We start from the raw sequence: 20792 nt of genomic DNA, 5'->3' as shown, positions 1-20792 counted from the left end.
AGACATTGATGTACAAGTTTAGCACCGTTGAGCCCCTACAACAGATGTCAGTTCCTATACTTCTCACTGTGTAACTGATAAAAGCAAGCTTGGCATTCTTCCATCTGCTATATATAGCAGGCCTATTCCCTTCTCTAAAAGAAGCCCTCTGGCTCAGTTTCACCGGTTTTTGACATAAAAAAGTCAGGTATCCTAGACCAGCAGCATGGGAAGCCGTAGCAAAGAACTGCTATTCCGAGGCCGTACTCTATGAACCAAATACATATATAAACCAAGAATAAAAGCATTGCAGGGTCAGGGGTCGCTGGAGCTCTGCCAGGCTCAGACACTGTAATCTGAACTTGGATATCAGCAGCCCACTAAAGGGGCTTTAGAGAGCAGTCATCTGCAGGTCAGAAGGAAGAGCTGCCAAATATATCCCGCCTTCTCGAAACCTAAACCCGACTACATATATATAAAGCACACTGTTTTTTGAAAAACTAATCTCATCGTTGTTGTTGTTGTTGTTGTTATTACAGTAGTAAGCAAATATTTAGCGTTAATGGAAATGACAAATGAAAAATACATTTCTGGCTAACATGCTAATTGTTTGTGATTATAACTGATAAGATAATTAGTAAAAAATAATTGTTAATGATTTGCTTTTTCAGTTACTGTATGATTTGCTTTATCATTTATCAGAATGTCCTAAATGGATAATGCTGCCAGACTGATGCCTCCATTTATTGAATAAATAAAGATGTCTAATGTACTCCTCAGCCAGATAAGCTTGCTTGTAGTTCATGATGAAGCTTTTGCTGTAAGAAAGCACATGAGCTTGATATTTTGTATCTAACCCAGGACCTTGGTGAATGTGAGTTTACAGTAAGGACTTGCTCACATGAAGGGGTTTATATGTGCTGTACATGTGGTGTGAGAGAACCTGTTGAGCACATGCTGAGTGGATTGAACCTGTGATAAAACTGCAGGGCCATTGATACCTGTGCATTAATTCCTTAACAAACCACATTCACAGTGCGTAGTAACACCCTGATGCTGAGGTTCCCAAACTCCACCATTACAGTCCAGGTGGTAACAATATCCATGCTTGAGCCCAAGTTAAATCAAATTGACTGAGGTGCTAACTAAGTCATGTGCTCAAGCATATCCTTAAAACCTGGACTGTAATGGCAGTTTGGGAACCGCCTTGTTCTAGTTCATTTATTTGTTTCTACAAAAATAAAAATGCATTTGCTGAGCACCAGGGAAATCTTTTCCATTGTAACCATGCAATAAGTGTCTCCTAAAATGTGTTCCAGTATTCATTACATGAAAATGATATTGATTACAACTGATGCTTTTCTTGCAGGCTTCAAGTCTGTCCCATATGCCTAGTGCCCCCTTTTCTAGCTTGGTCAGTACTCTGTGACGTGTGCAGTGTTAGCTCTGCCTGGTGGCATGTGTGATTTTTTTTTTTTTCTTTCTGAGTTGTGATTTGTAGCATGTTTATTCCTGGCCTTTGCAACATGATTACACGTGGGGTGTTTGGCACTTGCAGCACGCTGTTGTTCCTCAGAGACAATGCTTGCTAAGTGTAAATATAATTGCATGTAGTATGTACTAAAATACAGAGTTATGTGATTTTTATTTTTTTTTGCTTTTCACTTTTTTATTAATTATTTTATATTTGCCTTATTCTTATGTTGCTTTCTTTCTTTATGTGGGCAGTCGAGTTCACTGAGTACAAAAAAGCCCCAAGTCTTGCTAACACTGGTCTGCCATTCTTTCTATGTAAATAACCTTTTTTTTCTGTAGGGTTGCAGTTTAACTTGGTCTATTTTATTTTATTTTTATTGGAACTAGTTTTTGCCTTAAAGACTTGTGTACAAGGAACTGTTATGTAAAATGTCACACATACAAAGCAAGACTTCTGGACTGTGCGCATGGCTATGGTGATCAGCGGACTGGCAGGGATTATGTGTCAGCCTTCCGCCTGGTGCTGAATGCAGCCCCTTGCACAAGGTGGCAAAGGGATGTGTTGTATAGGAGATCACAAAGCTTCCCATGCATGTACAGCAGAACCCCAATGGTTATTTACAAACATGGAGATCTGGAATGCAACACGAGAAGTCTCAGTGACTTGTTAATTAAGGAAAATTCCCACAACCTATTTATTGGTGTCGGGTGTCCCTCCATACTCCCCTTAATGCTTTATTTATATATGTCATATCTGCAGTCTCTTCATACCCTACATACAAGAAGTCCTCTAATTTATCACACACTTTTTTTATGTTAAAGGCCCCCATACACTATCTGACAGTTTGCCGGCTTCTGCGGGCTGGAACGGAAACGCTGATGACCGGCAGCCATCAATGTTCCGCGATCCGTCGGAGGATCATGAAGTTCTCCATGTTAAATTTCACCCATTTGCAAATCGCAATCATATTTTGATAGTAATCGTCAAATCAATGGATTTCGCTAATCCTGTAACCCGGCATCGCAGGAACGCGACAATCCGTCGCTAGTGTTTGGCCCCTTTACATTACCGTTTAATTCCATTTCCTTGTTGTGCTGTTAAAATTTGCTTAAGGAGAGTTTATCATGGGGAAAAACTGCATTTGTTTATTGTATGAGAGAAACGTGGTTATTTAAATAACACTGTTTTCCCTTTTCTGTCTAATTTAGAAGCACTGGAGAGGTAGATTTTAAAACAAATGATTTTATTATTTCTGACAGATTCCCTTTTAATGATTTTTATTATCGATATTTTGGGAAAATTATATTATGGAATACTTATTATAGGAACACGTGATTGATTTGCATGAAACATTATAATAATCTGTATGTTCATGTGAAACAAGCCACCAACACTACTTTGCTTATATTTTCACTTTAATATCTTACTTCATATTTTAATTTCACTATAGTCCTTTGATAACTTGGGAGTGCGATATATCTCAGGACAGCTATATTCAGACCTGTTTATTCAATGTAAAATCAATCCATTATAACCTTTAGTTTAGCGAGATCCATGATAATATATACAGACTGCTAAACTTAGTTACTTTAATGTCTGTGAACGTATATTTAAGTAGGTTTTTATGTAACACTGGTTACAATCAGTTTTGCCTAGCATTGCCTGGGATTATCTTTGTGTAACTTGCCTACCCACAGTGTCTGCCGCTGCCTCCAGCCACAGCACCTCCTTCGCTCCCCTCTTTGCAGTTGCAGTGCACCTTTTTGGGATTTTTCTATTTCCTTTATTTCTTTGCAGCAGGGGACACTTTTAGCATTAATATCGTGCCAATGGGGTGACTTTTTATCCCCCAAAGAGAAATATAATTTAGTTGTATTTTGTCTTTGCAAATTATTCATTAAGCTCCATATGATAGAAATAATACTGTTGCAAACTGACATTGCTGGGAAATAAGAACTATATACTGTCTTGTGTAAGTATACAACTTTATTTTTATTTTTTAATTTTAGGCCACTGACTTCAAGGATACTTTCCACTCCTTTGACAGTGTGATGGCAAACATGAGGAACAGAATGATAGACATGCACAAACAAATCGTAAGTGTTTTTAAATTTGTTTTAAATTTTGTATTTTATTTTCTCTGATTTATTTAATCAGTAAGATGTTTTAAGTAAAGAATGATGATTGAATTAGCAAAATGGTTCCTGTGTAAGTGGAAAAGCATGTGCTTTTATCCATTGTACAAGGTGCTGGCTCACAAAAGGATTCAGACCAGGGCCCCATCTGTGTGGAATTTGTATGTTCTCCCCGTGTTTGTGTGGGTTTCCTCCCGAAACTCCTGTTACCTTCCACAAATCAAAAATATAATGGTAGGCTGATTGGCAAAAATGAACCCTAGTATATATGTATGTGTGATATGGACTATAGATTGTAAGCTCCACTGATACAGGGACTGATGGGAATTGTAAGCTAGAACTGATACAGGGACTGATGGGAATTGTAAGCTCCGCTGATACAGGGACTGATGGGAATTGTAAGCTCCGCTGATACAGGGACTGATGGGAATTGTAAGCTCCGCTGATACAGGGACTGATGGGTATTGTAAGCTCCGCTGATACAGGGACTGATGGGAATTGTAAGCTCCGCTGATACAGGGACTGATGGGAATTGTAAGCTCCGCTGATACAGGGACTGATGGGAATTGTAAGCTCCGCTGATACAGGGACTGATGGGAATTGTAAGCTCCGCTGATACAGGGACTGATGGGAATTGTAAGCTCCGCTGATACAGGGACTGATGGGAATTGTAAGCTCTGCTGATACAGGGACTGATGGGAATTGTAAGCTCTGCTGATACAGGGACTGATGGGAATTGTAAGCTCCGCTGATACAGGGACTGATGGGAATTGTAAGCTCTGCTGATACAGGGACTGATGGGAATGACATTATTCTCTATACAGCGTTGTGTAATATGTGTGCACTATATAAATAACTGTTTATGAATAAATTGGTAATTATATAAATATATTTATTTCTTGGTTACAGCACAAACTATGGGGTAAGAATCTATTTATCAGACTATACGACTATTAGTATGGTTCCTCTTTCTATAATATTGCACCTAGATTTCAAAACCCTTTCCTAGACTGCAAGATACCAAATAATTAACATTCATGGAGCAGGTTTCAATGCAAAGAAGAATCGCTGCGGGAGGGAGCTCCTGCAGCTATTCAATACACTGCGCTATTTGAGCGGGCTAAAGGATTTCTTCTCGCACCCCCCTGGGGATGTGAGAAGAAATTTGACAAAAGTGCTGGGCGCGCAGCTGTTTGTCAGCTTTAGTTGGAGAATGCCGGTTCAAGCGACTAAACACCCAGGTTAAATCGTGAGAACCGGCATTCTCTGGCTTAACCACTTCCCGACCAGGCAAACAGCGCGGTGTATTGAATAGCTGCGGGTACTCTCTCCTGCCGCTGTTCATCAACGCATTGAATTGAATTCAGCCCATAATGTGAAATGCGTACTTTACCATGCAGGAATATTTCTATATTGGATCTGATTACTCCTTTATCTAGCACCTTCTAGAAGATAATAGCTAGAATCTGATTAGTTACTATGTATGGGAGACAATTCCACTTCTGAAAACCTGCACTTCAGTAAATATACCCCTTGGAGAGAGAGAAAGTGGAGAAGTTACCCAAAGCAATCAACTGCCATTTATTTGAAATGACAGAAGCTGATTGGTTGCTTAGGGCAACTTCCCAACTTTATCTCTCTCCAAGGCTTGATACATTCCAGTCTCTTGACCAGTGTAAGGTGCTAGTAACTTGGAGGATGATATCTTCCGTTACTAAAGCTGGGTACACACTAGACTAGGGGTGAGCAATAAGCGCCCCCCCCCCAGATGTTGTAAAACTACACATCCCAGCATGCCCTGCCACAGTTTTGCTATATGGCCATGCTAAAAATGTTGCAATGCATGCTGGGATTTGTAGTTCAACAACATCTGGAGGGTCGCTTATTGCCCACCCCTGCACTAGACGATATGTCGTCCGATCTGGCGACATATCGGGCACATTGTCTAGTGTCTACCCTCAATGTCACTGACTATGCGCTCCTGTAGGAGAAAGGAAAAGGACATCGCCCACACCACAATGATCTCAACATCAAACCTCCTCACCAACCAGGTGAGTAGAGCGTGCAGACAGCTCCGGGACTCTAACTCCCTCGGACCGCAGTATCTTGCGGCACCGGAAATCTCGCACATCCCGGAAGGCACTGTTACTACAGGTGTGAGGGAGGGATTGTATTTCTACACAGGTGAGGGTGGGGATTGTCGAATGTGTTACAACGAGGGAGGGAAATGTGTTACTACAGAGGTGACGGAGTGGAATATGTTAGTGCACAGGTGAGGGTGGGTATTGTCTTACTATAGCAGTGATGCATTACTATAGAGGTGAAGAATTAATGTTACTGGAGTGGTGAGATGGAAACCGTAAATATCTAAGGTCTACCCTGGTAAAACCGGGTACATAAGCTAGTTCAATATATGGCACATCACGTTCAATCCCAGGACAGCATTTAATAGAGGGATATCTCTGTATCTTCCACAACCCACATCCTTCCATGGGCAAGATGACCTAAGAGGATCCTTTATCTGGACTTACTCAATTACAATCTTATATTTCTGGAACTTGTCAAACTTACAGCAGGGAGTCCCTTGGTTGGTGGAAACAACCATTGTTGAAGGATCTGAGAGTGTCCAGATGCCAGCACTAGAGATTGGGGCTCTCATCTAAACACAGTACTGGTGCATGATGGTTGTCTCCAGAGTGAAAGTAAGCTACATGCAAATATTCTACAAATGAGTGCAGAGTGGCATGGGATCCAGTACTTTTAATCCCTAATATGTGTCAAACATATGTTGTTGCACAGGCTTATTAGGTGACTAAGGTGTGCCAGATGTGCCTGAAATCCTGATATTGAATTTTCCAAGGTGGTGGTGACACATTCTCAATAATGTTTGCACATTATCAACATTATCTTTCAACTGATGCCCAAGTTGGAAGGGAAGATCCTTTAGAATTTGTATCAATAAAAATGTCTTCAGTGATGATCAGTGTTGGTTTACATCATGAGCCCACCCTACATTGGTATTGCTTATGTTACATCTCATTGTTGGGCTGCTGGAGTCTGAGGAGGAAATAATCCATGTATTATACTTTTAATTTTGTTTCCGTGAAAGACTCCATGGCAGCCCCAATATTCCCACCCGTATTTTCCGGTGACCACTTGGGAACTTACTCAAAGACCATAGAGGCAGAGACAGCCACACTCGTATTGTCCTTTCAGCGGTTTTTCTTTTCCATGTCTCTACGCAGCTGACCAGTGCAGTAACACATTGTTAGGGCTGCCATTGAGTCTTTCACGGAAACTAAATTACCAGTATATTTTGTTTATGCTTACTGTAAAAATGTGTGCTTTATTAAACTTATTTTTGAATTCATCTTTTCGGCAAAACCAGGGGTTCCCAAACTGTCCGAAGGCACCCTATTAATCCAGGCTATTCGTGCTTGTGCACAGGTGGTTTAATCAACTGACTGAGGTACTAATTAAGTCACACGTGCTTAAGCATGGATATCCTTAAAACCTTGAAGACTGAGTTTGAAAACCACTAGTCTAAGCTAAAAATAAAGTATGCGGAACAAATTTTGTGTGACATTGATGTGTCCTGTTTATTTTTCAGAATGGAGGTAGTCCTAGTCACATAGATGTATACATGATCCTGTTACACTTTTCACCCCCTCCACAATTGCTGCCAAGATTTTCCCTGGGCCATGACTAAAACGCCATTCACTGTTCCTCCTGGCAATTAATAAAAGCTTTTCAACACTTCATATGCCAAACATAGATATGTTTAGTCTTTCCAAGAATACGCCTCGTCTATACCAATACTTGATTTAATGCATCATGTTTATACTTAAATATTAATTTGCTATAAATAACACTTCACATTCACTCAATTGTAACCTTATGCCATGTTTGGTCATGGTGCAAGGCTGGGCAGACTTGCTTATGTGTACAGTGTACCAGCCAAGTCTGTATATGAGTTATTCATACTTTAATGTAGTAATATTATCCCCCCTCTAATGCTGCAGCTCCTGGGTTAAAAAAAATAAAATATAATCTTCCCTCGTATGTGAGACACTTTAGCCCTGGGATCATAGTGCTATAATCGTGCTCTCGGCTCGTAAGCTCACACTTGCTCTCCCAAAGACATGGCACACTAGTAACAGCAGTACTGCATGTGTATATTAAGCTTTACTGAGACCCATAATAGCAACAGATAGGCAGGTGTCAACCTTGTGTTTTATTAGTGTGTTTGCTAACAAATAATCTGAAAAGTAATGAGAGAGTTTCTTAAATGCAGTTGGAAAATGCAGCTTTTATTATTCAGTTGATTTGTATAGCTTGTGTGTGACCGGGTAGAGTGTTTTACATTTTTTCAATGGAGCTGGATTTGACCTGTTTAGTGAGTGTTCAAAGCTTTGGGAAATGTTAGTGTGCCAGCAAATAGCAGGTCACATTCACTTTAGTTTAATGATATGAATAAATAGAAGAGATGTTCTGCTTTTTACTGACCTAGAAAACACTGGTTGGGTAACTGAAGTGTGACCTCAGCCTTATTGTGGTACTAGAAATCTGCGTGTTGGAACACACCCTGTGCTACCACACCGCTCCGCAACATAGACATCACTCACTTCTCCTTTTATCTATCCCAATATTCAATCCCCTATTATACGGATGTGTCCTTAAGCTGGGTACACACTTACCGATGTGTGTACTCAGCGATGCATTATATGATCCAGGGCCGACTACCCGATATCTCCATTCACCTGCCTGCCGTCGGCAGCTGGGTCGTTCCATTGGCCTTACATGCACGCCGACGGAACGACCCCGTTGGATGACCTGCGGGAGCGCACATTGTCGTCCATAATAGGTACACATCTAATGTTTACCCACCTTTACACATCTTTTGCTGCAGTTGCACTAAAAAGCCTCTCTCGGCGTGCCATGTCCCGTGAGACTCTGCTAGCGCCCGGCATCTACTTTTTTTTGCCAAAAAAATGCATCTAAATTGCAATGCAACTAGGATGCACCAACAGACTGTGCTGAGTATTTGTGCGACTGCATATCTGTATACAAAGTGCTACAATGTAGCAGCCGCAGATTTTTTCATTCCAAGTTCCATTGTGCACACAATACAAGAACATACAAATCAGGGGCGTCTTAAGAGAGGAGGGGGCCCGTGTGCACTCCCTGTGCGAGGCCCCCTCCTCTCTCCCCGGTGGCCGGCAGATGACTGAGGCGGCTGGTCAGCCACAGGAGCATCAGTAGACTCCGGGCACTAGAGTGTGCCTGGAGTCTACGGGTGGGGGCAGGGGGGGGGGGGTGTCCGGTTGTCTGGAAACCCTCCTCCCCCGGCCACGCCATGACCACAATAGAAATATTATGTAATATCATTTTACTAGTGCTGCATGTTCTCCTCAGTATCACAAATGAAATAATTAGCACCACCTGTGGATCTTTTAGCATGTGTCCGCCAGTAACGAATGCACGTGCGTACCAACTAGGAGGTCTGGAAAACATACAGTGTTAGGCTAGTTTCTCACACAAAACTGTTTGTCCAGACGGCAAAAAACTGTCCGCTTTTTTTCCTGTGGATTAGTCCCTTTCACAAGCAATGGTTTTGTGCCGTGTGTAATGTTTTTGCTGTGTGTTTGAATCTCTCTTCAATCTGTAAAACTGAAAACGGTGGACAGCAGCTGTCCTAGTCAGTGGTTCATGGCGACCGTACACTACACTTTTGTATGATGCATATTAAAGCTGGTTAAGTGTTAATTATGTCCTCTTCATGGATTGGCCACACTCACTCTAAAATAAAGCATTTGGAAACCCCCCTCCAGAAATCCTGCGTTTGCCCCTAATTTGTTATATCATAAAACTGAAACCATGCCAGGCTCACATTTATGTTTCATTTCTTACTGTTGTGATTTTGTTTCTCTAGGAAGGATTGGCAGACCGGCCTGACGCTCACACATTTCAGTCCTCTACAGTAATGACATACTCCAAGACTGGAGATGAGCCCGCTAAGATTTTCCAAGCGTCAAGTCAAACCCGCAAAGCTCCTGGCGGTGTGAGTATCATTCCTGTTGTGCTGAAATTTGTTTTAAGTCTCCATCAATAAGTCAGATGAAATGTAACTAGTCTAAAATACTAAGGGCCAAATGTAATCGGGTGGGAGTTTAAGAAAATGTGAGCGTTTAGCAGTCATATTAATGTGCACATTTTTATCATTTTACTTGCAATTAGTGCCTGAGAAACTCTATAAACTAGTGTGGTTTATTAACTAATGTTAATTCAAAAAGTAAATCACAAACACTTTGCTCCAACTATATGAAACTGTAGCACTATCAGGGTTTATTATAATCTGTGTTTTACCTTCAAGTTAGTAGCTGCAAGTATCTGCCTTTTACTACTGCACGGCGTGATTGAAAGCTGGCTCGTCACTGGCTTATTTACAGCTACTGTACTTATACCATCAAGATATATGGATTTAAACCTATGCGCTGTGCTCATGTCACTTCTATGTGTTCTGTAAGCGGAAGCAGAGGATAGCAAACTGTCAGTGAAGCATTTGCCTAGCAGAAGTCTCTAATAATATGCTTGGTTATGTCCACGGCCAGTCACTTGGCAACATGATTCACTAATGCGTTTTGTGTAGAAAATGTTAAGGTATGAGTATTAGCTAGTATGTCAAGGAGCGTGCTGAAGGCTGCACAGCTTCTATTTAGGTGAGGACCATCACTGACTAATAATAATATAAAAATAACAGCCGCACCATGCCAAAAAGACTAAAATACATCATGACCTTTACAAGTCGCAGTATTCAATAAAAATAAAATTGTGAATTGTAGCGCAGTATTTGATAGTCGGCTGCCTATATGAATAGTCCTACGAATTGAAGTAAAAAAAAACCTTAATTAACATTAACAATTAAGATAGCAAATGTTCTAAGGTCAGGTGTGGAACACTGTATCGCCGGGCCCCATAGCAAACCTTAACAGGGGGCCCAGCAATGCCGCTGTAGCTTACCAGGTCCCCTGCTGTGCTCTGAATAGAGTAAGGAGAGGATGGCTTATAAGCTTGTGTTTTACCTTGTGCAGAGCTGTGGGTGCTTTATGGAAATGAGTAGGGGACTACTCCCTTCCTGACCTAACGGCTACACCCCTTGCACCTACAGTAATTCTGCCACTGTCCAAGGCAGCAAGAGATTAAATATATTTTAGGGGACTTCAATGAGCTGTGATAAGATGAATTTAGCCATGTAAACAGGTTAACGCAGCTGGTCGCAAATTGTTTGCTATTCAGTTAGTTGCACAAGTTAACGCGTGTTAGCTTTCCATAGGACTTAACTGGGCTTTTTCTTCGAATCCCCTGAGCAAGTGTAAAGTTGGAAAATCCCTATTTTAAGGTAAAAATGTTGGGACTTTGGGCCTGATTAAAGAGATTTATGTAAATCTGGTATTTATGTAAATCTCTGATGTTTGCAAATCTGCGCAGGAGCCACACGTGCATGTGCAGATCTGTTTTCTGCGATGTCGGTCACAGTGCCCCGACATGCTGCTGGCCAATAAGGGTGGCAACTGGAAGCATTGCAGAAAATGGGGGCGTGTCTGCCCGAAGCCAGTTATTGTGTTCTTGGATCGAGTAACACTGTCCCCAGCAGCGTGATTTACTCAGACATTCTGAGTAACCTGAGTATTATCTGAATGTCCGATGGTCACACAGTTGATCAGAGATCTGTCAGGCAACTTCTTTTAACACAAGACGCCACCTGAGGCATTTACATGTTGTTGCATAGCCAAAGTACAAAGAAACAGCGGCTGCCACATTCCCATTGTTCAAAAACCCTGGAACACCCCCTCCACCCCCCCAATGATTCATTAGGCACTTTGTGGGGTGATATTCTGCAAAGTTCAGAATAATGTGTTAAAAGATATGGGACCGGTATATGGGATTGTTGTATTGATGGGACAGTTCTTTTTAAACTTGCAGGTGGGAGTTACTGATTTATTTATTTTTTTAACAAATGTTTAAAAGTGGCAAAACTGACGCAACAAAAATTCTCTTACAGCCATTTTTATACCCCCAAATGTATCTAGTGCATTTATTTGCTGAAAGACACTTTCTCTCATTTCAGTGTTCTTAAAAAATACAAAAAGTCCATTTGACTCCTTTTAAGAGCCCAAAATACTTTGCTTTTGGCCTCTAATAGACTTTTGTACTGATATCCATTAAAAGTGTGCACTTTGAGTTAATGGAAGCTTATGATGATCCACCATTGGGATGTAGTCAGGAAGCCGACAGTCTAAATGCCGACCGCCGGCTTCCCGACTGTCTAATCCCGGCAAAATACTAATGACAGGCGTCAAAATCCTGACGCCTGTCATTAGACCTACGCCGGCTGCCCAGCATACCGAACAAAGGTAAGCCGAGCGCAGACAGTAGGGTTAGGCACCCCCGGAGGGAGGTTAGGGTTAGGCACCACCCCCCAGGATACTTAGGTTTAGGCTGTGGGGAAGGGGGGGTTAGGTTTAGGCACTAGGGGGAGAGGTTAGGGTTAGGCATCCCTAAGGAGGGTTAGGGTAGGGAATTAGGTTAACGGTACTTACCTTAATTAGCGAACGGGATCTTCACCCCTGCTGGACTTCCGCTGTCAGGATTTGAACCATGCGGCTGGCGGTAATACCTACTACACCCCCCCCCATTACCCTTTGACGTCCTTTTTTTTTCTGCAGTGCATGGAATTATTGTCGCGTCCCCATGTATCTAGATGCCGGAATAGGGGAAATGACAGAAGATAGGAGACTTTCAGTCGACCCACCACCCAACCTCTGCACTAAAGATTTTTTTTTTTACACCTTGACTGCACGGTGATGTCTCTCTTAAGCACCCTTCTCCTTGGCGCCCCATCGGTACTGATTGCATTGGTGACTAAGTAGATTTTAAACTTGGCTACAGCACTTGAGTGCCCAAGACGAGTGGAACTTTGTCATCTGAATTGTACCTTCTGAAGATGAGTCCCACTCCTTCTTAGCCCTCAAATGGTAAAATATAAAAGGTTTCCTGTCTCAGTGGAGAACATGCTATATAAGACACCTTGTCTGAACAGTAGAAATATGTTTTTGTGAGGAGGACCAGAGACACATTCTTTCAAGTTCCTAGGAGAAAATAATGTTTAAATAAGACACTTATCTGATGCCAATGGTTCAAGCTGTGCCTGACTCGCTAAGGTTTGTAGTTTAATTGATAGCCCCTTCAAATGTACAATATGGCCTGGAATAAGCCAAATGCCTGAGCTATTCATTTAGTAAGGGGCTAGTTAAACTACAAAATTCAAAAACCAAAAATGCACAAAATGGCCTTCCCTCCTGCTCAGAACCAGGTTAGGACATTTTTGTGGGTAAGAAGCTATTCTTGGACATTTATCCCAACTTTGCAACTATTGTAGACTGATACATCTGATGTAGACTCGAGTGTACTACTGTCCCAAGGAGTCAGGGTGAAGTAAACCCAACACAATAAACCACAGGTTCTCAAACTCTGTCGTCATGACCCCAAACAGTGCTTGTTTCCAGGGCTCCTCACAGAATCACAAGTTAAATAATTAGCTCCACCTGTGGATCTTTTAAAATGTGTCCTTGTGTGATGAACACACCTGTGCACCTGCTGGGTGAGCTGGAAAACATGACCTGTGTGGGGTCCTGAGGACTGAGTATGAGAGCCACTTCAATAAATCAAAAGCTAAACCTACAAGTATACAAATTAATTCACAGTAGGGGTAGTATTGTCATTAAGTTTTACCTAGAGAGATGTATGATGTTTTTCAGTTGCCCTGTTATGGGGCACATCCACTAGACTATCTACTCCCTGTCCAATCTTTAAACGATTGTCCCTTGATTTTTTTCCCTTGAAATTTTATCTTTCAGTCTGAACGATTTGCAAATGACTTGCAGTCTATCTTTAATAGATCAAGTGAAATTGACCTGCACGTTCAGTCGACTGACGAGACGATCAAACGACCAGCGGGATCGCGCATCGGTGATCGTTAACGACCAAACACTGCACGATTTATAACCTATTCTTAAACGATTGAACGATAACGATGTCGTTATCGTTCAATCGCCTGCTAAAATCGTGTGGTGGATGCCCCCCTTTAGCCTGGATGAGCCAAAGTTGAAAAAGAAAAAAAAAAAAAAGCTTACATTCCTTCAGTTGTCCTGTGAACCAAAGAGCTAGGAAAAGAATTGAAATGCTCAGAGACTTGCCAGGATTCATTACTTGATGTTCATGGTGACTTACTCTATGAGGTATCGGTGAGGGGGATCCTTTGAGAGGGACTGACAGTTTTTCATACTTGCTCAGTCAAAATGCAGTCAGTGAGGGTAAAAGAGGGCATGAGGGACATATCTAGTTCTAAATATGCCAGTAATCTCTGGTATTTTTCAGTTCCGTAATGCAATGTCTTTGATACAGAATATTACAAAAATAGTATACTCAAATTTAAAAAATACACTATTTAGTGTACCTACACATTGTAATTACAACAATATTTACATTCGAGTGCAATTTTTTTTTGCAGCTGAAAGAAACTAAGAAAGCGGTCCGTGATTCTGAAAGTGGAGTGGAAAAAATAGCAGTTGGACATCACATTAAAGATCGTGCCCATATTGTCAAGAAGTTAAAAAACAACAAAACGGGGAACCATGAAGTCGACCAGGAATTTCTTAATCTGGATGAATGTGAGTGCTGTTAATTTGTGGGTTCTGTATTGCAAGTATATTGATGATCTATGGTTCTTGGACACAAATGTTGTGTGCTTCGTAAATGAGGATGTTCATGTCTACACCACCTCACCACAATTGGAAGCAAGCTAAAAGTGCGTCTAAATGCTGTTGCATTGCGGCTGCTTTTCCCTGGCTCTCTGTGAAAATGCCTTTGTTGTCTGGACCTCCTGTGTGCTGTGGCCATCTTTGCTGGTCTCCATTTCAAGCATCCTGTTTGCTGTTCCGGAGGTTGCGGCTGCCGTCTGTACCTGCTTCTTCAGAGCTAGTTCTGCTGACCTCTCCTGCATATACTGACAGCCGCCAGTTGCTCCTTGGTGTTAGTTAGCAAGTATTGATCTGTGTCATACACTACACGGTGCTACATTGTCACTTCCTGGTCCTTTCATTATATATTCATCCCTCTGTTCAGTGCAGCCACGCACCCTGGGTCACGTGTGAAGAGCTATCTTCTGGACTTCATTCTGATAGGAAGTAAGATGTATGTGGATACATCTATATGCTTCCTCCATGCTGGCCTGTAAAGCTCCTGCTAATAATGGACTGACCTCCTTGGCCCCTCGGGGGGGTCACTTATATTACACAAGTACTCTGCTCTCCTGCTTCATATTGCTTCCAGGTCCTATTCATCAACGTGTGGCTCTAGGAGGCCATTGTTTTTGCTTCTTTGATTGTTTCAAGATGGTTGTGGTCTCGTTTCGACAGTCTGCCTTGGATTGGGGTGATCCTCCTTAAACAACTTTAGTTTGCCTGGGTTCTCATGCATACGACAGTTTCCAATTAGCAGCTCTAAATTAGCGCTGCTAATGAATTGCCCCGAAGTGCCACCCGACGCCGGCATTTACCGTGGATTTTTTTCAGGACCTGATGTGTCCCGAAAAATAATACATGAAAAGTGCCCTTTTTTTCACAGCTGAAAGGTCTCTTTTATATAAAGTGTTTAATTTAACACAATATGTAATCTCCTTGTTCTTGCCGAATGTTTTTTGTTTTTGTATACTTTAGTTTTAATATATGCAAATTCTATATATACTGTACTGTTCTATTTTCATGCACGTATTTGCCATACCTTATGTCTATTCTGCAGTTTTGGGTGTATATGTGTGGAGGGGGGGGTCTACGGCCAAAAAAGGTAATATTCACATCAAAGTCCAAACTCCTAACCTTTTTTAGTACCATCCCTTTCAATAGAATGAAGTTTTCTGTTCTTGGTTTAGCCTAATTCATAGCTCAAATAAATCAGTGAGTCACATCTGGTCTGACCTTATTACATGTCACCTGTATGCGAGAAGCTTTTAATTAAATGCTTGTAGAACACCTACAAATTCACTTTAACATTGTCGGCCTATACCTTTTAAGGACACGTTCGGCATAGTAGTGCATTTGCAAGTTATCTTGTCACCTGTAATTAATTCCTTCTCAATGTATAGTGAACTATTTAAAAAAAAAAAAATTAATTAAAAACTTTCCCCCTAAATCCTCAGCCATGCCTAAAACTTATACAGAATGAGCTGGTTTCCACTATAAGTTTTAGTCTATAATAGAGCGACCATGATCTTGGTGTGCTTCTACTATAACAAAAACTAGCCCCTTGTTGTCAGTACACTTTGCACCGTGCTCACAAAATATTGTATCTAGTGGTCCACAAATTGAGGCACGGCAATGTGTCTGCTTCATGTTTCAGTGGGAATACCTTCACTCTGCCTGTGCAACTTTCTGTTCCACCACAGGTGTGGCCATTTTGTCCTACATTAATGATATCTATTGCCTTTATTGTCACTGCATATCCATTTTATTAACACCACCAAGCATATTAATGCTATTAACAACAATTCTATATAGATGATTAGATGCTTACATGTGGTAATTGGTCTGATAAGTTTTCTTGTATTTCAGCGGAGGCACCGTTGTTTAACAATGAGTGGGACCGGAAGATCTCAAAGTTCCACTCCTTTGAAAACAATTTCCCCTTAGAAGCTCCAAAACGTCAAAGTGCTCACTATTCCACAAAAATAGGACCCCCTGATGTGTCAAGGAGGTGAGTCTGATATGATTACATGGGAAATGGCGGAAATTGTTTATACACACTTTTTCAATTTAAGGTATTCATTGTGGTACTACTTCACAAAAACATGAAATTTGTTCTGGTCCTGGAGATGGAAGAAATATCTGGCAGTAAAGAGGGACAACCTTATACAAATGTTAACAGGAGAAAAGTGTTATGTCGATATGCTGTCTGTCAACATTGTGCATGTTGACTTATCCTTTGTCAACATAATGTCCATGTCAACATTTTGTACCAAGGGGCAGCAGCTAACCGACTGGGTTTGTTAAAGCAAAAATAAATTATGAAATGGTTTAAAAAGGTATTTATGCTTCTCACGTATATAATATGTGTAATAATTACCATGTAATGTGTTTGAATTGTAAATCTATTGTATGCTGTTAACCTCATGTTCTGACCACTACTGCAAACATGAGCTGAACTGGAAGTCAGTCAGCAGTCCACCTCCAATGAAGATAAATGGCAGGAGGTCAACGCAAGTGTATCCAACTCCACGATTTCCATGCTTATCAAGGATATCATCTATAAAATTTTGTATTGTTGGTGTTATCACCGAAATGGACAAAATGTTTCCCTTAGTAGACCCGACTTGCTAGAGGGGGAAGTGGCCACATGGGGAACTTTCTATCATATTTGGACCTGTCCTAAAGTATATTTTGGGTCAAAAGTCACTTGACTTTATGTTGGATGATCAGATCCCTAAGGAACCATGGATTTTTCTCTCCTTTTACCCCCCCAAGGCCTCTCAAGGCACTCGACAACATGTCCTAGCAGCTGCCCAATCTATGGTTGCATCAAGCAGAAGCTTTCCCCTCTCAGCGGTCAGTAAATGCATCTGGCATGTCTCATGCATGGAGAAGATTACCTACTCCCTTTATGGTAGACCAGACTTCTTTAACTTGGTGTGGTTATTTTGGCTCTTCTGAGAGTTCTTACACTCCCCTCCTACTATACTCACTACCTTATACCGAGACCTCATCCCCTTTACATTAGCCACCTCTTTGGACTCCATTTGATGGAACAGCCTCTGCCTCATATACTATTATTTGACTCTCTGCCCTGAACCCAACCCCCCTCCTCTCAAGAACCTTGTCTACGTGATGTCAATGTCTGACCTGAACTATGTTGTATGGTCGTCCCTATTTTTCACAGTAAATGCTGACCTTGTGCACACGGTCTTCCCTACTGTGTATATGCTTTGTATTTATTACTTGTGTCCTTTCAAAAAGAAAGTGTTTACTAAAAGTACTTTCTCCCAATGAGCCCCAACTTTATATTTGCACCCATTTTTAGAACAGAGACCGCACATTGCAATAAAGCCCACTCAATAACAATCCCATATCCTTTATACAAAGCACCATACTCTTCAGCGCTTTACATTCCTTACATTCCTATACAAATTTTTCAGAAGAGTGAGGGTACACTGTACAACTGTCAGTATTACGTGTCACGTTTGTGTAGCTTTAATTTTATATATCGCATAGGTTGTATTGCTCATAGAAATGCATATTTTTGCAAAAGTGTGTCTATTGAAAATATAACATGAAACCTAAGCTCAGATGATAAACACCAAGTTAATTTTGTGTAATGTAAAGGCTGTGCACCTTCCCACAAAGCAGTGAGAACCCCACCTTCCCCAATAAGTTCTCCATTATCTCATTTACATATTCTCCTTGTGCAAAACAAAGTCGTCTTTTTGTTTTTACATTCATGTGTCTAATACAAACTGAGCAGGGAATGCCACCAACTCGTCCCATTAAAAGGTGCAAATTTTGGACCTCTACAGAGGCCATTGTGACCGCGGACTTATACATTTACTGTAAAAGTGCTGCATGCTCATATAAATGGGCGTCTGATTTCACTTATGGTACCCATACACGGTATGATTTTTTACCCGATATGGACAGTTTCGACGGGTTGTACAGACCAATCGTATGAAAATAGGTATTTTCTGTGTGTTCTCCGACCCCTATGCGTGTCCCCGCCGTCGTCTTGTTGGATCGCAGATCAGATGGTTTTGCAGAGAGATCTACGATCTTTTGAGTACAATGTGATACACTTCTATGCATCCTATCCTATGATCGGAACGATCAATCGTACACCATTTGACCACATCTTATGAAGAATTACAAGGGCAATCGTACAACACATCTTACCAACTTTGAATCGCACCATGTATGGAGGCCTTAAAGAGCACTTTGAAAGGCTCATGCAAACAGAATGGATTCCTGTAGTAAGGTTTACTAATTGGGCTGTGTAAAAAACATACCCCTCATAACCACAATCTTTACTTCTGCTAAGTGATGAGGGACTTTTTCTGAATGCTAGTACTAGTTATTTTTGATAAGATGACTCTCTTACAAGGTTAGAGTTAGGTCTTAGGGTTATTTAATAGAAAGCTGCTACATTAGGTATTTTACATGACGTAAAATTCAGCATAAACTATGTAGAATTCAGAAATAGTTGGTATAGTGCAGTTATCCTTATGGAACCAGAACCACCTATTTTCATACTCCACCCATGACCCTCCTTTTCCTGGGTAAGCCTTTTCACATATTATTGTTACTATTGAATGACCTTCGTCTTACTCTACTGGTGGTTTTCTCTTCTATTTAGCTTATTTCATGCAGTGGGAGTGAGTGACCATCTGGCAACCCCAGATCTATCACCTGTACCTATAATCTCTGCAACATGAATGGTTTCTCAGATATGTATCGCACTCACCATTGTTCTGTTAGGTGGGAGAGGAACTTTCTTTCAGCCTTTCCATGCAAATCTAAAATTGCTGTACCACTTCCAGGAAACTTACATCTCTTCCAGCAGCTTTTACTAAAATATTTTTTTTTGTTTGTATGTTCTATTTAAATTAGGACCTATGTAGTGTTGTTGTGGCTGCCCTTTGCTATAACTACAACAAAGCACCCCTGCCGAGTGCGGACAGACCACCTGCAGAGTCACAAATATGTGGACGATAAACTGCGGTCTGGGTGTCACTAAAACATGCACGCAAACAAAGCACTTTTTTTTTTTTTTACACTGGGGAAGTGCACCCCTGATTGACAGAGCACCTCCCCCCCCCCCAGACAACACAGCACCCCTTTATGGACTGCAGCCCTAGCCCCTTGATGGACAGGACAACAACACAGCGGCAGCCCTTATGTATAACACAGCAGCTGCTGCACCCACTGAAGCCCCCCTTTTATATACTGCAGCCCCTTTTTTGGACAACACAGCAGCAGCCTTCAGCCCCAGACCCCGTCAGGAAAAGTTGGACAACACACTGACGCAGACAATGACAGCAACACGTCTGTTCAGTTCACCATCCACACCCGGAGTGAAAATGGCGCCGATCACCGGGACCTTTACAGAATCCAAAACACACGAGAATCCGACAGTGGGGGGATAACGTTTTTTTTGCCTCGTTTTGAGATCGGAGTCAGGCGGGAAAACCCGAGCCGAGCTCGGTTCTTGTCTCTGATTTGGAGGTTCGGATGGGGCCGGTTCCCGCTCATCTCTAGCTATAACCTAGATATGATGAGCAGAGCTAAGCAGTGTTGTATCCAAGGGCAAAGAAACTAAGAATAAATTCTACCTAAATTATACAAAGATTTGGTTAAAATACATATGGGAGCCAGAAAGATAAGACTGTATTTAGTGAAAGTTGCTGGTGCACTTGTATGGAATCAATATTTTATAGTGGTCCTCTCACCTACACACATGACTACACACCGTTATGAGCATGTAGCCTGTGAGATTCAGAACCTCATGAATAGAAGTCTGGCTGTGCTTAATTTATTTCACTAGAAAATTGCCATCGGAGTTGGATCTGCCACCTGTACTTAAATGACCTGACTATAATAAATTATATCCTATCTACAGTATAGTCATGTTTTGTTTGTTCTCTGTTGTCTGCTGTTACAAATAATAATAATTTAAATTTTTTTTTTATTCTAGGGAACGGAACATCTCAAAAATGGTCATCTAGAAGACACTTCATAGCATGTGACTTGTAACAACAGCGTTTCATAAGTAAACAGAACATTTGGTAATATAGGCGAGACGTGAGCATACACTTTGTATCAGGGCTTCAAAAATAAATAAGATGTGCGCATTTCATTGGTTCTGCATTTTATTTCTAAAAGTCTGTCAGTCAGTTCTCCCATTTATCACCGATAATTAGCCGCCTCTCTTCTAAGATACAGGCCATCCTGAGTCAGATATGATGCAGTATATATATTCATTACAGTTCCAAAGTGTGTTTGTGTATATATTTTTATATATATATATATATATATATATATATATATATTTTTTTTTAGTATTACTTTGTTAAGATTGTAGTTTTATGATGTACCAACATCAGG

General features: G+C 41.1%; 1 protein-coding gene across 3 annotated transcripts in view; it reads left to right on the top strand.

Annotated features, from left to right (window-relative positions):
- MLF1 (myeloid leukemia factor 1) overlaps positions 1-20542 on the top strand; it is a 36751-nt gene extending 16209 nt beyond the window's left edge. The window contains exons 3-9 of one of the 3 annotated variants that reach the window (XR_015869835.1): positions 1349-1393; positions 3466-3552; positions 9524-9652; positions 14162-14321; positions 16260-16401; positions 17169-17249; positions 20383-20542. Coding sequence is in view for 2 of the 3 variants with exons in the window: in XM_088447631.1 (XP_088303757.1) it covers positions 1349-1393; positions 3466-3552; positions 9524-9652; positions 14162-14321; positions 16260-16401; positions 20383-20413 (594 nt within the window). In the remaining variant the exon portion in view is untranslated. The remainder of the gene's footprint in view (positions 1-1348; positions 1394-3465; positions 3553-9523; positions 9653-14161; positions 14322-16259; positions 16402-17168; positions 17250-20382) is intronic. The other 2 variants (XM_088447631.1, XM_088447632.1) reach the window with 2 other exon arrangements.
- The last annotated feature ends 250 nt before the right edge of the window (positions 20543-20792 follow it).

The sequence above is a fragment of the Taudactylus pleione genome, unplaced genomic scaffold (genome assembly GCF_031769625.1).
Source record: "Taudactylus pleione unplaced genomic scaffold, aTauple2 ptg000436l, whole genome shotgun sequence".
Classification (NCBI taxonomy): domain Eukaryota; kingdom Metazoa; phylum Chordata; class Amphibia; order Anura; family Myobatrachidae; genus Taudactylus; species Taudactylus pleione.
The sequence above is the reverse complement of the archived record's forward strand: the minus strand, read 5'-3'. Positions and strand labels throughout refer to the sequence as shown.